The sequence below is a fragment of the Pipistrellus kuhlii genome, unplaced genomic scaffold (genome assembly GCF_014108245.1).
Source record: "Pipistrellus kuhlii isolate mPipKuh1 unplaced genomic scaffold, mPipKuh1.p scaffold_m20_p_32, whole genome shotgun sequence".
NCBI lineage: Eukaryota > Metazoa > Chordata > Mammalia > Chiroptera > Vespertilionidae > Pipistrellus > Pipistrellus kuhlii.
This window is the reverse complement of record NW_023425532.1, coordinates 3,115,282-3,132,675: the sequence shown is the minus strand read 5'-3', so window position 1 is coordinate 3,132,675 and position 17,394 is coordinate 3,115,282. Positions and strand designations below refer to the sequence as shown.

Below are 17,394 nucleotides of genomic sequence, written 5' to 3'. Positions count from 1 at the left end.
AAAGATGTCTGATTGTCGGCTTAGGTGGGGAGTGGGCCTGAGTGATCAGTCAGACAATCTCTGATGGCTCCCAGACTTCGAGAGGGTGCAGGCTGGGCTGAGGGACCCTCCCCACAAGGGCACAAATTTTGTGCACCAGGCCTCTAGTATCAGAATAAAGAGTTGCCACCTTGAAGAAGCAAATGCTTTACCCTTGACAAATCAGTCAACCATTTTCTGCCCCCTCTTGTGGTAAAGGGGCCCCTGTAACCTCTCAGGCTTCTCTGGGTGATACAATGCCCATTGGCCAAGAGCCACACTGCATAAGGGAGTTAAAAATGTAAACTGTTAGCTAAAGTACTTGCTTCAGTTGGGGCAGGCAGATGCCCTACCATTAATGTGGATCTGGATGGGTACAAAGAGCATCTACAAATATTAATTTTGATACACTTTCCAAGGAACTGCCTTTATTTCCACTTTGTACTGTTTGAGAATGTAACCCTGGATATATTGCTATGATTAATAACTATTTGAAAAACTGGCAGCAAGTTGAAAATGTCTCATTTTTTTAAGAAAAAATGATTAACAGGTGTTGACTTGTTTTGTTGAACCACGAATCTAGAAAGTGCTTTTTAATTTGCTAAGGGTATTAACCAGGATCCAGTCTGTAGTTCACAATCTCATCATAGCATGTAAATATTTCATAGTCTTAGTGTCTCATTTAAAACTCAATGAATATTTCATTGAAGTTGACCAATAAAATAACTGAAAGAATTATGTTGCATTTAGTTAGGCTTGAAATGAGCAAGCTCTTCATTTTCTCAAGTACTTGAAAGCTAAAATTATTCCAACTTCATGAAATATTCGACATAACTGTATAAGTAACTAAAGGTCTGCAAAATAAGCTTGAAAGGTACATATTACATATTGAGAAAAACAGAAAATAAAAGAAATTTTCAACTTCAAATTCAAGAGAATAGTTAAATATTTTGTGACCTACAACAATACTTAATCAGCAGTGAATCAGTTTCAACTATTGTAAATAATCCTCTTTTTGACACAAAAAGTAAAAGTAGAATCTTTTACCCTTGCAAATTAAATATTCTAGAATGATTATGTGCAAACACCTATAAGGTTGATATTAACAGAAAATCATAAATGATCCACCCAAGTATATTAGCCCAGAAATTGTTTCTGAACTCTGGGTCCAGCACTGAGCCAGGTACTGAAAATATTTTTTTAAGAGAGAGAAGTATTGGTCCATGTTCAAAGTAGGGATGGTTTCCCAAGAAAGAAGCTTCCCTGCCATCTGTTAGATCTCCATAAGTGTCAGCACTGGCCTTCAAAAGATCATGTGCTCTAAGTGATCGATCCTAATGCTAAAGACATAGGATACATCACTTCTACCAAATTTGACATTTTCAATGGAATCAAAGTACTGCCAACCAACCCATGTTAAAAACCACCTGGTAAACAGAATACTAAAGTTGGAATTCTTTGTGTATCCCTGAATTATGTTTTAATTATAGGACCTAAATAATCTAAACAGGCTCTGTTTTGGAAAACAGAATATGGAGCAGTGAACAGCGCTGTCAATAAATAAAGCCATGAAAAATGACTGGTCACTTTGGGGTTTTTCCTTTCAATCTTAGTCCCTTTTCAAGATATTCAAATGGATATTTGTCAACTGCCAATATGCAAATATATATGTGTGATATATATATAAATATACACATTAAGAATTCAGACTCTTCTCTAATAATAGTACCTCTTTCACATCTACAACTCTTGCCATGGCACCCTTTGGTTCTCAGGGGTGGGAGATCATAATTAGTATGTAAAAAAGAAAAGAAGGCATCTTTCTGTTGCTATCTAAAGGGACATTCAAAATCAAACAAAATTATTTAGTTAATGGCAACTCACTAAGCAAAAGTGACAGCCTGACCAGACTCTTAGTATCTATAGAAGAAAAGCTTAGGAGATGAGAAGGTAGGTAAAATACCATATTATTTCACTTATTTGTAGAATCTAAAAAACAATATAAGTGAACAAATAAAACAGAAACAGATTCATAGACACAGAGAACAGACTGATGGTTGCTGGGGCAGGGCAGAGGAGGGGGCGTTTGAAGGACTGGGTGAAAAAAAAGTAGAGGGATTGAGAAGTACAGATCGGTAGTTACAAAACAGTCATGGGGATATAAAGTACAGTCAATGATATTATAGTAACTGTATGGTGCCAGGTGGGTACTAGAAATATCAGGGGGAACACTTTGTCAAGTATATGACTGCCTAATCACTATGTGTACACCTGAAACCAATACCAAATAATACAAATAATATTGGATATGAACTGTAATTGAAAACAATAAATTAATTTTTAAAAATAAAGGTTGGTAAGCATTAGCCAAGAAAGGTGAACATTTAGTGTCCTGCATCATCGGTTTGTTTCTTTGTTTAGGGCACTTTGTTCTTGAGTGTGGCTTTTGAGGAAAAACTAGCCTTAACATTTACATTGAGGACTCTTATTTTCTCAAATCTGCTTAATATTTAGCACATATAACACTTTAAGACCGCATTTCTCCCAATGTTATGTGACTTACATGTTTATCAAAAGCAACCCAGGATGGTACTGCACTTCCCAACGCTGAAGGATATGAACTGTAATTGGGCGTCGTCTTTGGCCCGTGCAGCAATGTCTCACGTCTTCCATGTTTAGCTTCAGTCACCAAAATTCTTTTGTACTTATCCTCTCCCACCTGTGAACACAAGAGACAGCACAAAATGACCAGCTCATTCTTTAAGACTTTTCTTATTTGTTTTAAAAGGTAAACACATTTTCTGTCATTTCTTTTTCCTATTACAAAATGCATATTAGAGTAGCAAATAATTATGATCAATCTTTCTCTATCAAGTTGTGTCACATTTAAAATTCAATTCATTTTAACAAATTCAAAACGTAGGAAAGCAATAAGAATAAACCCAAGGCTCCATGCTATTTAAAACACTTAGAAATAACTATTACTGCAAGTGAACATTTAGAACATTAGTCTGCTAACTGACATATTCTATTTACTTGCAAAGAGTAAAAACGGGGCAGGGTGGAAGGGACCTCCTCTACTTCAGAGTAAAAATGTGAGTTGTTTCATAGAAGTCTAATATTATTTTCACCACAACAGAGAATAAAGATTTTTGCTCATTAAAATAATTGTAACAGGATATTGCTCACAGCTGACCTTCTCCACCTAATTGTAGAACCTTGCCCTCCCTCTTCCTCATTCCTCCCCCCTCTTTTCTGGGGATCTGGTTAGAGAAGTAAAAGCCTGGAGTATGCTACCAAGGACTAACAAAGATGTGGGCCAACATCAGCTCACATACACTGCTAGTAGGAAAGTGAAGCAGAAAATCCCTCTGAGTTATGACAATACCTAGCAAACTGAAAGGTGTATTGCCTTACAGGCTACCAAGTCCACCTCTAAATATTTTTTGCTCTGTGCACAAGGAGCTATATATTGGACTTGTTATAGCAGTGTTTTATGAGTGAAAAATAGGAAACAACCTAAATGTCCATCAGAAGCAGAAAAGATAACTCAATGGTGTTCTCTTTATAAAATGGAATAGTAATACAGAGGTGTAAATTACATATATCAATATGAACAAATCTCAAAAAATTTCAAGCAAAAAATAGGTAGTAAAAGGGAACATAAAACCTAATTCCTCACATATAAAGCCTGAAAATATCTTTAAAAATCGAGTATTGTTATAGATAATATAGACATAAAAATGATAAATAGAAAATTCAAGATAATATCTATGACAATACAACATCTGATACAATGAATAGCATATGTCACATCAAAGTGAACACTGACATACTCCATAGCCCTGCATAAAATATAACATTTTAGGTACCACTGAAGCCCTCTATCAGAGCTCATGCCCTTGCCTCCATCTTCAGAGGTAATCCTTATCCTGAATTTGCTGCTTGAACTTGAACACTTTGCCAGGACTGTATACAGCCAGGGCAATTGCCTCTTGCAAACTATGATGCACTGGCAGGGAAGTCTAAGTGGAAATTCAAAAAAACTTTGTCTCTTTGTTTGTATTTTCTTGTTTCAAGGCAGCCTACTGAATGAGAGAAAATATTTGCAAATCATATATCTGATAAGGGGCTAATCTAAAATACATAAGGAACTCATATAACTTAACAGCAAAAATAAATCCAAGTTAAAAATAGATCTGAGAAGACATTTTTCCAATAAAGACATACAAATGGCCAACAAATATATGAAAAGATGCTCACCATCACTAATTATCAGGGAAATGCAAATTAAAACCACAATGAGATATCACCTCACACCAGTGGAATGACTATTATCCTATATAATAAAGAGGGAATATGCTAATTGACCATCACTTCATCACAAAAGATAGCTGCACCCACAGCTAAGGCCAAGTTCCCTTAAGGAGCTTTAATGAGAAATCAGCAGGAACCTGGGGCTATGCCCTCCCCCACCCCTGTGGGGCTTGACAGGGGACTTCAGGCCATGCCCCCTGCCCTGGCATCAGGCTGGGGGACCTCAGGCTGTGCCTCCTGCCTTGGCACCAGGCCAGGGGACCTCAGGCCACACTCCCACCTGGTGGGGTTTGATGGGACTTCAGGCCACAACCCCTGCCCCAACGCTAGGCCAGGGGACCTGAGGCCATGCCCCCTGCCTGGCAGAGCTTGACAGGGGACCTCAAGGAGTGCTTCCCATCCTGGTGCTGAGCTAGAGGACCTCAGGCTGCTCCCCCTGCCCCAGCACCAGGCCAGGGAGCCTCAGGCTGCACCTCCCATCTGGTGGGGCTCAAATCACAGCATTATTTACAATAGCCAAGACGTGGAAACAACCTAAGGGTCCACCAATAGGTGGATAAAGCAAATGTGGTACACATAATAGAACAAAGGTGGACATTGAGGGAATTATGCTAAGTGAAATATGGCAGACAAAGACAAATATTATATGATCTCACTTATATTTGAAATCTGGGGGAAAAAATTAGCTCACAGATACACAGAGAAGATTGGTTGTTACAAGAGGTGAAAGGTTTGGGGTGGTGGGTGAAATGAGCAAAGGGGATTCAACGGTACAAACTTCCCATTATAAAACAAGTCATAGGATGTAATGTACAGCGTAGTGACTATAGTGAGCAATACTGTATTGTAAGTATACACTTGCTAAGAGAGTAAATCTTAAAAGTTCTCATCGCAAGAAAAAGGACAGATAATAGAGAGTGCTGTAAAAATCCTTTTACAGCCACCAGCAGTTATTGAAAATTTGGGGACTGAAGAGAGCTAGCAATAATTTATATTTCAATATATGTTAGCAATATATTTGTAACTACCTTTTGCAGGTAATAGAGAATATAATGTAGAATTACCTAAAACTATCATTCTTAGGTTCTCTTACCTGATCAGGTTTGGGACTAGTTTGCTTCTGTTCCATGAATAGTTTATTATTTCTCCTTCTGTATGATATTTATTTTAAAAATTCATTTTTCTTTTTACCCTTTGTGTATTTTTATAGAGAAAAATAAGTCACTCAGCAAATACTGTGACCCGCCCAGAGAAAATAAAAACAAAATTGCTTCAAGTATAGTGAAATCTTAGAGCTCAGAACCATAAGAGCATGAAAGCTATCATTGCTTATTAATAAAGCTAAATCACTCAAAAAGAAATCCCAAATGTAAAAATAAAAAGTCATGTCAAAAAAAACTTCAAACATTTTTAAGCTAATTTTCTTCTCTTTCCAAACCTAAGTTGGAAAAGTGTTGTACTCACAATTTTTAGCCATCAACTGAATATAACAGTAAGATTCATTTTATATATTTAACTAGCAGTCCGGTGCATAAAAATTCATGCAAGAGTAGGCCTTCCTTCCCCCGGCTGCCAGCTGGGGCTTCCCTCGGCACCAGGGGCCCAGGCTGCTTCCCTCCGCCCTGGCTTCATCATGAAGGATATCTGGTCTAATTAGCATATGCCCTTTTATTATTATAGATAATGTACTTAAATCAGTAGAGTGAAAATACAATTTAAATCAACAAGATCCAAAGAGATATGTAGCCCCTTCCTCAAAAAAACTCTGATTTTTTTTCCTCTAATAATTCAACTCAAAGCACCAGTCAATAAAAAGAATGCTAAAGACTTATTTAAGAGTCAATTAAAATCACTGGCTCATTGTAGCTGATTGGTACATCCATTCCCAGATTTCTTCTCCATTGCCAGTCACCATTTATAACTAAAAAAAATAAATAAATAAATAAATAAATAAAATGCTAAATACTCCACTGGTGTCCTCACCTCCTTTTCAGAAGTCTGTTCTGGGAAAAGGCTTTTGTCCTCTCAAGCCAAGGAACAAATGCAGGTGACGCTGCCCCTAGCTCTCCTCTTCTTGCCTTAAGATGCATACATGATGCCTAGAGCTACAGTAGCTACCTTCGGATCATGGGCAGGATGCTACCTCAGACCAAGATGAGACTTTAAATGCATGCCAGCAACCACCCACCTCCACACTTCCTGATTGGGAAGAAAATAAATAAATCCTTGTTTGTTTAAACTTCTATTAGTCAGGTATGCCATTACTTGCAGTAAAGAAACTGTGCCCATACATATTGTAGACTACTACTCAGCAATAAAATGAATGAAAAAAGGATACACACAGCTACCTGGATAAATCTCCAGGGAACGATGCCAAATGAATAAATAATAATCCCAAGAGGTACGTAGTTTGTGATTCTATTTTTCTACTTATATAACATTTCAAAATAATAATATTTTAAACATGGAAAAGAGATTAGTGGTTGCCAGAAGTGAGGGATGTTGTAGTGGGGTGATGGGGGTAGAGGTGATGGGAAGATAGGTATGGTTATAAAAGGGTAGCAGGAAGAATCTTTGTGATAATGGAAACATTCTGTATCTTCACTGTTGTGATGGTTGCAGTAACCTACACATGTGGTGAAATGTACAAATTAGACTAAGTATACACACAACTGCCGGTGGCTGTAAAGGGCATTCTACAGTACTAATATCTGTCCTGCCTTTAAGGGATTGAGTCTAGTACAAGTAAAACTGGGAAAATCTGGATAAGATTGGTGGATTATGTTAATATTAATGTTAATATCCTAGTTATGTTATTATATTATAATTTTGTAAAATATTACCAATGGAAAACTGGATAAAGGATACACAGGATCTCTCTACTGCTTTTGACTTTACAATAATCTCAATAAAAATTCTAAGTACCAATAAAAGGAAAGATAAGAGTCCACTTTCCTTGATAACTAGAAGAGGTCCCACTCACTAAGTATTAAGTATGAACTTTCACTAATTATTAAGTATGAACATGAACACATAAGCAATAAATGACTAGTTTCAACTAAAATGAGATGGAAATGGTCCTACAAATTGTCAAACAAACATCTCTGTTTCAATTACCAAGCTCATGTGAAGAAGAAAACACAGTATAAGTCAACCATTAAGCCCTGTGAATTGACCTTATCGCTCCCCACACTCCAGCAATTGCGACCATTCCCTCCTTTGGGATGCCAAATACATAACTGGCCAAGCTGGTTACTTTGTCACAGTTGAGTTACCAGGTCAAATTCAGGTATTCTAAGGTCTGATTGATGAGGAAGTAAAAATGCTCACCTCTCCCTTCCCTTTGCCTTGGGAGTTACACACACACACACACACACACACACACACACACACACAGCTGGTTCTGCCCTTTCTACAAATGTAGGAACATGATAAACTCAGGAAATAACCCAAAAAATCTTTTTGCATTTGCACTAGTGCACATCCGTAATCCTGTTGTTGGAAAACTGTTCTACTAAGGGGTCCTGTCTGATGAAGGCTCAGAAAAAAATATGATGCCTCTGGGAAAAAGCCAAACTGTAAACCAACAAGGAAAAGAGCAATGTCTCTGCATGGCGCAATAAGCCCCAGAGACAGTTTGAGTTGCACTGTGCATGGTACCTCTTCATGCTGTCCAGGACACTTCAGATAAGGCACACATCCTGAGAGGCTTAAAACCTATTTAAGCCACTATATCAAATGACTTTATTCCTCTTTTATATTCACTCTTCCTAAAACAAGAAATATGTATTTTCACCCTAACCAGTTTGGCTCAGTGGTTAGAGCATCAGCCTGCAGACTGAAGGGTCCCGGGTTTGATTCCGGTCAAGGGCATGGACCTTGGTTGTGGGCACATGCCCAGTAGGGGGTGTGCAGGAGGCAGCTGATCAATGTTTCACTCTCATTGATGTTTCTAACTTTCTATCCCTCTCCCTTCTTCTCTGTTAAAAAAAATCAATTATATATATATACTTTTTTTAAGTTTCCAGGAAAGGCTAAGATCTATATGGAAAGAGGAAGAACATGCTGTCAAGGAAGTGGGTAAGTAAATAATTTAAAAATTTCCAATAATTGAGTGGAAAAGTTCAAAATATATTCAAAGGACAGACAGTGAGCATACTAGTTTAACTGGGGTATTAGGCTTGTTTTCCATTATAATGTACTCATGCATCACTTGTATAATTACAAAACACAAACAAAAAGTTTTTAAGAAACTCCAGTTCAATGGAGTTCACTATAATTACCAAGTTATACCACATTTCACAATTTCTCATAACCATGTTTAAGACAAGGAGGAAAGAGAGAGAGAGAGAGAAAGGCTCTCATATCAGAAATACATGATATATATATATGGACAGTTTTAATGAGGTATAATTTATCCTATAGAATAAAAGCCTAGGTGGTGTCACAACCTTGTGTGATGTCATCACAAAATGGCCACCACAAGATGGCCACCACAAGATGTCCAACAGGGGAGAGCAGCTAGGGACGAACAGGCCAGCAGGAAAGGGCAGTTGGGGGCAATCAGGTTGGCAGGGGAGGGCAGTTAGGGTTACCAGGCCTGCAGGGGAGGGCAGTTGGGGGCAAGATGAGGCCAACAGGGGAGGGCAGTTGGGGGTGAGATCAGGCCAGCAGGGGAGTAGTTAGGCGTCAATCAAGCTGGCAGGGGAGTGGTTAGGAGGCAATCAGCCTGGCAGGCAGAAGCAGTTAGGGGCAATCAGGCAAGCAGTTAGGAGCCAGCGGTCCCATATTGTGAGAAGGATCGGGCCTAAACTGGCAGTCGGACATCCCCCAAGGGGTCTCAGATTGGAGAGGGTGCAAGCTGGGCTGAGGGACACACACACACACACACACACACACACACTCATGCACAAATTTCTTGCACCAGGCCTCTAGTATATTATAAAGTTTACCCATCTAAAATATCCAGTTCAATGGAGTTCACTATAATTACCAAGTTATATATGTAATCATCACCATAACCTAATTTTAGAACACTTCCATCATTCCAAAAAGGTACCCCATATTTCTGGCAGTCACTTCCTATTTTTCCCCTTACCCCACATAAGTGTAGGCAACCATTAATATATTTTTATCTCTATAGATTTGCCTATTCCACACATTTTACATAAATTTGATCATATAACCTATAGTCTTTGCATATTGTTTGTAACATGTTTTTGAGGTTCATCTATGTTGTACATATATCAGTATTTCATTCTGTAATATGGCCAAATAATATTCCATTGTATGGATATAACACATTTTACTGATGGGCACTTGGGTTGTTTCCATCTTTTGGTTATTATAAAAATACTGCTATGAATATTCATATTTTTTCATGTTGTGAGCAGCATTAATTAAAATGAATTCACAATCTTTATTTAAATTAAATCAACTGAGCTGACTTTTAAAAAAAGTAAATCCTATCTTGGATTAAAACAGTTATTTAATAGAAATGTATTATGCTGCCTTAAGAATTTTATACATGGTTGGGGCATGTGCAGGGAGTGACCAATCAATGTGTCTCTCTCACATCGATGTTTCTCTCTCTCTCTGTCTCTCCTACTTCTTTGCACTCTCTCTAAAGATACATGGAAAGGTGTCCTCAATTAAGAACTAACAAAAAAATAAAATTAAAAAAGAAAAGAAAGGTAACCTAAGCTTAATTACTTATTTGTTTCTCAAGAAAAGCCAACTAGGCTGGCCTGGGTGGCTCAGTTGTTTGAGAGTCATCCTGTGCACCAAGAAGTTGACAGTTTGATTCTGGGTGAGGGCACATACTTGGGTTGCATGTACAGAAGGCAACCCAATCAATGATTCTCTCCCACCCACTCCGCCTCCTCCTCACCTTCTCATCTCTAAAAATCAATAAAAATATATTTTTTAAAAAAGAAAAAGTAGCTACAAATCATTTTTAGTTTTAAATGGGGGAAAGCCTACTCTTGCTCATATGCTACACTGTATCTCACATCTAATAGCACTCTCTATAGTAGAAACTATTAGAGGATTCTTGGGCCTATTCCAATAAGAGGGAAATGTCAAGCAGGCCAGATGGGAGTGAAAAGAAATATTCAAAGTGATGAACAGCAAGAACCTACAACCAAGATTACTCTACCTAGCAAAGCTATCATTCAGAATTGAAGATCAGAGAAAGAGCTTCACAGACAAGAAAAAGCTAAAGGAGTTCATCACCACCAACCCAGGATTATATGAAATGCTGAAGGGTATTCTTTAAGAAGAGGAAGAAGCCAAGACCGGTTTGGCTCAGTGGATAGAGCGTCGGCCTGGGGACTGAAAGGTCCCGGGTTCGATTCTGGTCAAGGGCATGTACCTTGGTTGCGGGCACATCCACAGTGGGGAGTGTGCAAAAGGCAGCTGATTGATGATTCTCTCTCATCGATGTTTCTAACTCTCTGTTCCTCTCTCTTCCTTTCTGTAAAAAATCAATAAAATATTTTTTAAAGGAAGAAGAAAAATGTAAAGATAAAAATTATGAACAACAAAATGACAACAAATACCTACCAACAAATGAATCTAAAAATCAAGTGAATAAAAAGCCTGATAAACAGAATGGACTGATGAGTATAATAGAATCAGGGACATAGAAAGGGAGTTCACTGACAAGTCTCAGTGAGAAGGGGGTTTGAGGGGTGCAGGAAGAGATTGGACAAAAATCTTACACCTATGGATGAAGACAGTAGTGGGGGGTAAGGGCATGGGGTGGGGTGGGGAATCAGGTGGAGGGGAGCAATGAGGGGGAAAAAGAGGAACACCTGTAATAATCTGAACAATAAAGATTTATTTAAAAAGTAAATAAATTGACTTATCTAACATCACATAATGAAGTCAATAATGTGTACTATGTATTTTATTCATAGTGCTTTTCTCTTTCAGGTGTTTATCATTTAAATTGCTGGTAAATTTCCCATAGAACAATTTTTCATACATATATATATATATATATATATATATATATATATATGCCTAAGCAACCGTTATGACTGGACAACCCAATGACTGGACAACTGGACAGTAGCTATAACGTACACTGACCACCACGGGGCAGACGGTCAATGCACAAGCTGTCCCCTAGTGGTCAGTGTGCTCTCACAGTCAACCTCCTGTGGTCCCTTTCCCTGGCCGGCCAACTTCCCATGGTCCCTCCCCCTGGCAGCCAGACCGGATCAGGACTGGGAAAGATGGCCCCAATCAGCCCTGATTGCTGGCCAGGCCAACGAACCCCAGCAGTGCATGAATTCATGCACTAGGCCACTAGTATATGTAGGCTTATATTAGTCTAGATAAAAATAAATTTCAAGGTATTGCCTGCACCTTTTTGTAAGAGAGATAGATCCTGTATTTGTTTTATTTTACTGTTGTAAATTCAAATATTTTTTTTCTTATTAAGGAAACAGTTGTTTCATTATAAATTCAATGATGGGCTATTAACAATAAATCCTCCAAGGATGGTGGCAAGGAAGCTTCATAAAAAGCAGAAAGTGTTCTCCTCATTATTCATTAGAGGCTTTCAGGATCAGCAATACAACCATCTGTCCAAAATACTGGAGAAAGGATTGTCAGCTTTAACTAGAAATGTACCTTTTAACTTTAATATCCTATTGCTTTTTACAATACGCCTGAGATTCTCTTAATACAGCATGTAAATTGCTGGGAAAAGATACTGAGTATGGAATTTAGTTGTGATCTTTCCCAAATGTTTTCAATTAGTTCACACCAAATGTAATGTCATCAGAGGTACACATGCTTCTATTTTAGAAAGCACAATACTTCTTGTATTTTAGAGATAGAAATACAAGTTACACATCAGCTAGCTGTGGACAGAAACCAGCAGCTAATTAAGGGAGAAAACACTCTTTTTTAATTTCTGAGAAAAAGCAATGAAAGTTAACTAGTGTTATAATTTGAAACCCAAACAGCCAGTAATTATACTATCTCCGGGAGGCCAACATTTTTCACTTGATAATTCAATTCAGCAAGCAAGGCTCTATAATTGAGGCAGGGGAGGGAGAGAAGGGATAAAAAGGCCAGATTTGGCTTTAATGACTTTCTGACCAGTCTACACCAGAGAACATTCAATCTTTTAACCAAGTACAGGTTTTTAAAGTAATATTAATTTTGTAGTAATACATATCACATTTAGTCCCAAGACAAGTGCAATAATTGTTTAAATGCAGCCACCTGACTTGGGCATGCACTAAGATACTAAATATATAAATACTGATTTGTTGAATGACCATTCAAGGTATCTAATAAGTATACTGCCATTCCTTAGTTTGTCCTCTCCCTTCCTCTCCTTCTCCCTCTCTATCTTGTGTGCACATGACTATTGATCTGAGGCATAAAGTAAATAAATAATTTTTCAAATACACTCACAAGTCTAGAAGCAGACCCAAACATATTTTGATATTTAATTTATGACAAACCAAGCTTTGCAGAGAAGTAGAGAAAGAGTTGGCCTTCAAAAATGTATTGAAGACAAGACAACAGCCTTATCCTACAGGCCTGATCCATCCCAACTGCCCCCCCCATGACAGCCTGGTCACCCCAACTGCCCTCCTCTGCTGGCCCAGTCGCCCCTATCTGCCCTCTCCTGCAGGCCTGACCCCCCCACCAAAAAAAACTGCCCTTCCCTGCCATACCTGGTCTCCCCAACTGCTCTCCCCTGCCAGCCCAGTTGCCCCTCACTGCCCTCCCCTGCCAAGCCTGGTCCCCCCAACTGCCCTCCCTTGCCAGCCTGGTCGTCCTTAACTGCTCTCCACTGCTGGCCCAGTTGCCCCCAACTGCCCTCCCCTGACGGCCCAATCAATCCTAACTCCTCCCCTGCTGGCCTGCTCAGTCCTAATTGGTGTACCAGGCCTGCGGAGGAGGGCAATTAGGGGAGATCAGGCCAGCAGGGAAGGGCAGTTGGGGGTGATTGGGCTGTCAGGGTATGGCAGTTGAGGGCAATCAGGATGGCAGGGGAGCAGTTAGGTGTCGATCAGGATGGCTGGGGAGTGATTAGGGGGTGATCAGACTGGCAGGCAGAAGCAGTTAGGGGCAATCAGGAAGACAGGCAGGTGACTTGGGAGACAGCAGTCCCAGATTGTGAGCAGGATGTCTGACAGCAGGCAGTCGGACATCCCCCAAGGGGTCCCAGATTGGAGTGGGTGCAGGCTGGGCTGACACACACACAGCCCAGGTGCATAAATTTCATGCACTGGACCTCTACTATTGTAATAATTATGTGTGGTGTCACGTGAGTACTGGAAATATCAGGTGGGACACTGTAAAGTACATGATTGTCTAACCCCTATACTGTGCAACTGAAACTAATACATAATAATTGAATGGAAACTATAATTGAAACATAAAATTAAAATTAAAAAATAAATAAATAGCCCTTGCCAGTTTGGCTCAAGGGATAGAGCATCAGCCTGCAGACTGAGGGATCCCAGGTTGGATTCTGGCCAAGGGCACTTACCTGGGTTGTGGACTCAATCCCCAGTAGGGGGTATGCAGGAGGCAGCCGATAAATGATTCTCTCTCATCATTGATCTCTCTCCTTCTTCCTTCTTCTCTGAAATCAAATGAACAAATAATCCTAACTAATAAGTAGGGAATATGTTAATTGACCCTCACACTGTCACAAAGATGGCGACACCCACAGCCAATGAGGAGGGAATACACTAATTGACTGCCCCACCCTCAAAGATGGTGGTACCCACAGCCACAAGATGGCAGTGCCCAGTCTCCTCAGCCCCCCAGCTGCCCAGGCCTGGCCCGAGACTCAGGTAACCAGGGCCAGTCTAGGCTTGCGCTGACAACAGTAGCAGCAGCAGAGGTGTGATGGGGCATCACCTGTCCCAGACTGTGAGAGGAGGCGAGCCTGGCTGAGGAACCCCTCCCCCCCTCCCCCAGTGCATGAATTTTCATGTACTGGGCCTCTAGTCTTTTAATATAAGTAGGTCCCATGCAGTATTGGGGATATGTGTTTTTATTTGCTGAATCTGGCAACTCAGGTCAAGAGGGATGCTTTTCAAGTGATAATATGTTTATTTCTTGCTATTCATTCTACGATCCTTGGTGCATTGTTCTGTGTTGTACTTCACAATAAAATAATTTTAAAAGAAAAAGTACACTCAGTACAGCCTTGCAGATCTTAAAATATCTCATCCAACCACTGTTTCTCCTTCCCACTCAATCACTGCATTTGAAAGCTGTGGTACTTGCTCAAGAAGCAAGCACCGGTAATCTCAGATATTGCTGGGCCCAAAGCTGTGGGCTCTACTTTCCATTTTTATTACTGTTATTTTTGCACAGCATGCTTGTTTACTTCTGGAATCTTTTTCTGCACTGCCTCTCAGGGGTCTTTCTTATTTGTTGCCAACCTAATCTTACCAAAGGGCAATGCTAGGCTGGAGGGCCGGCCTCTTCCCCATCAGCCAAGAAATAAACAAGCCAGTGTTCAAGAAGCAAGCTGGATTGGTCAGCCCCCCTGGAGGAGTGGAATGCGGTGGGCGGAAGTTACAAAGAAACCTTGCACATTAGGGCCCACAACTTCCTTCAGAATCCATAAAATCCGATGCTTCCTTCCACCTCCTGCTTTCTAAACTTACCAGAGTGTCACACAAACACCTTTAATGGCTCCAATGAGGTCCCCCCCATTGGTATGTTACTTACCGTCTTCCTACAGACACAGTGGAAAACACAAGTAAAAGTAGTTAATTCACTGAACAAAAGCCCTAATTATTTATCTGTTGTTGTTTAAATAAGATGCTATTCATTGGCAAAAGTCCTTTCCCCGCTCAGGGATTTTTATATTGTGTGTTGTTGTTTTGCTTTATACCTTTGTCTAGTTTTGAAATAAACCCCTCCTGATTCTAAATAAAGAAAAAACTCTTCCAAGTTTGGGTGCATCTTTCTAGAAAGGAACCCTTAACCTATCTACCCCCCCCCGCCCCACCCCCACCAGCCTTGTTATTACTCTTGTTATTCTTCTTCAACTTAATAGTAACTGTATCTCTCTTTCCCACAGGGTTGTGGGAACCAATTGCCTGAAAGAAATCCCGTTTCACCACTGAGACTGTGTAACTCTGGCCAGTGCCTCGGTTTCTTCAACTGTAAAATGGGAACAAACACAGTATTTAATACAAAGAGATGTTGGGAACATCAAATGTTGTGTACAGTGATTAAAGCACAGCGCCTCTCTTACCGTCTTAAAAGCCCACAGATGATTGTGATCATCACTGCCATCTACTACCCTCCAGGATCCCCCCACCTCTAAGGACTCTACTTATGTATCTGATTTAGCCAAGGCATCCAGGTGCAGGGGGAGACGCAGGGGAAGGAGAGGGGAGCGGAAAGTAAGGATTCCACCAGCCTACAAAGTTTGGTCCCAGTTGAGCCCAGTTCACAGAAGGCGAACCAGCGGCGGGAGGTCCTCAGTGGGGCTCAGGGACTTGGCCACGTCTGGGACCCAGATCCCAGCCAGGGTGCCCTCACTACTCACATAGCGTTCGAAGCCGTAGCCCGGGAGCATCGGCAGGGACATGGCTCTGAGCGCCTGAGGGTCAGGGGTCCAAGAGGACAGGGGCCAGCAGGTAGCAGCCGCACGGGCGGCCGCTTTGTTTGACACCCTGCTCCCCACCAAGTTACCTAGAGACGGGAGGTGACGTCATGGAAGAGGGTGGGGCTGCAGCAGGCCGGGGGTTCTGGGCGGGGCCTGAGGAGGGGCGGGGCTTGGGCGGGGCTAGGAGGAAAGGTCCCCAAGCACCTCCGCCCCCACCATTCCCCCCACACTCTGCCGGATGCCGGTCTCCTGAGATTTTTCTCTGCTTAAGCCTTTACACACACAAAGGCTTGCAGCCACACGGTTCCTGCCCACCCCCACCCCCACCCCCACCCCCAGCTTTCTGCTTTAACCCCTTCATAGAGCTCAGAGCTTCCCAGGGCCTTCAGCTCCTCACAATCTTTTCGCATGCTTTGCCATTTGGTTATTAAATACACAGAAAACAATATGACAAACAGGACACCTACAGAGATGTAACACCAGTCAATGTTACATCTCCATCCGGTTTTATTTTGTAATTACAACTTTCCAGATGAATCCAAAGCCACACAGACCTCATTGGTACCTCACCCCTGCCCCCTCCCCCCCATGAAAGCCCATCTTCCGTCCTTCCTCTGTCCATTTCACATTTGAACTAAACATCTGTAAGGTGGTCCTTCCTGCCCCGATGAGGCTGACCAGGAGCGGGGGAGGGGGCACAGGACGCTGCCCCTGTCCCTCCATCACACCCCCATGATGCACAAGCCAGCAGCTCCCTCAATTCCTCGCCCCACACCCACCGCTGAGCCTTCCCTGAGTCCTACCGGCTGGGTAGGCTGGTATCTCTCAGTCACTACCTCCTCTGTGTCAGCTGAGGCTCATTATTTCCTCACTGGTTTTCTTTTCCTTTTTTCTTTTTTTATTTTTTCCCCCAATTTCTTTTCAAACTGATCTTGCCTCCAGAGCCATCTCCTATAATTCATGATGCACCTGTTACTCCTCTGCTTGGAGTTTTTTTTATTGTGCGTGGATGTGTCATTCTACTCAGTGGATCATTCTTCCCCATTGTGATTTGTACTCTGTGAATTCAAAAAGCCTATAGAACAAAATGATTCTCCTATGCGTGCTTACAAATATTTTTAAATGTTTTTGTTACTTTTTAAATTGAAATAATTTCAAACCAATAGAAGTGTTACAAGAATAGTACAAAGAGCTACTGACACTTCATCCAGATTCCCCCATTGTTTTTTATTTTACTACATTTGTTTCATCATTGCCTCCATATATACATTTCTTCTATTTTAGAGTAAATAAACCTCATGCCCCTTTACCCCTAAATATTTGTGTCTACTTAATAATAACAAGGATATTCTCTAACATAAATGAAATACAATGACCAAAATTAGAAGATCAGTATTAATGAAATGCTATTTTCTAATCTAATATACTCACATTTTGTCAATTATCCC

General features: G+C 40.7%; 1 protein-coding gene across 1 annotated transcript in view; it reads right to left on the bottom strand.

Annotated features, from left to right (window-relative positions):
- The window catches only part of EFHC2 (EF-hand domain containing 2), a 138,716-nt gene extending 122,671 nt beyond the window's left edge, over positions 1–16,045 (bottom strand). Inside the window, exons 1-2 of the mRNA XM_045570435.1 lie at positions 15,887–16,045; positions 2,582–2,737 (exon numbers count right to left, since the gene is read on the bottom strand). Of these exons, the coding sequence (XP_045426391.1) occupies positions 2,582–2,737; positions 15,887–15,928 (198 nt within the window). The 5' untranslated portion in view covers positions 15,929–16,045. The remainder of the gene's footprint in view (positions 1–2,581; positions 2,738–15,886) is intronic.
- Positions 16,046–17,394: the final 1,349 nt, after the last annotated feature.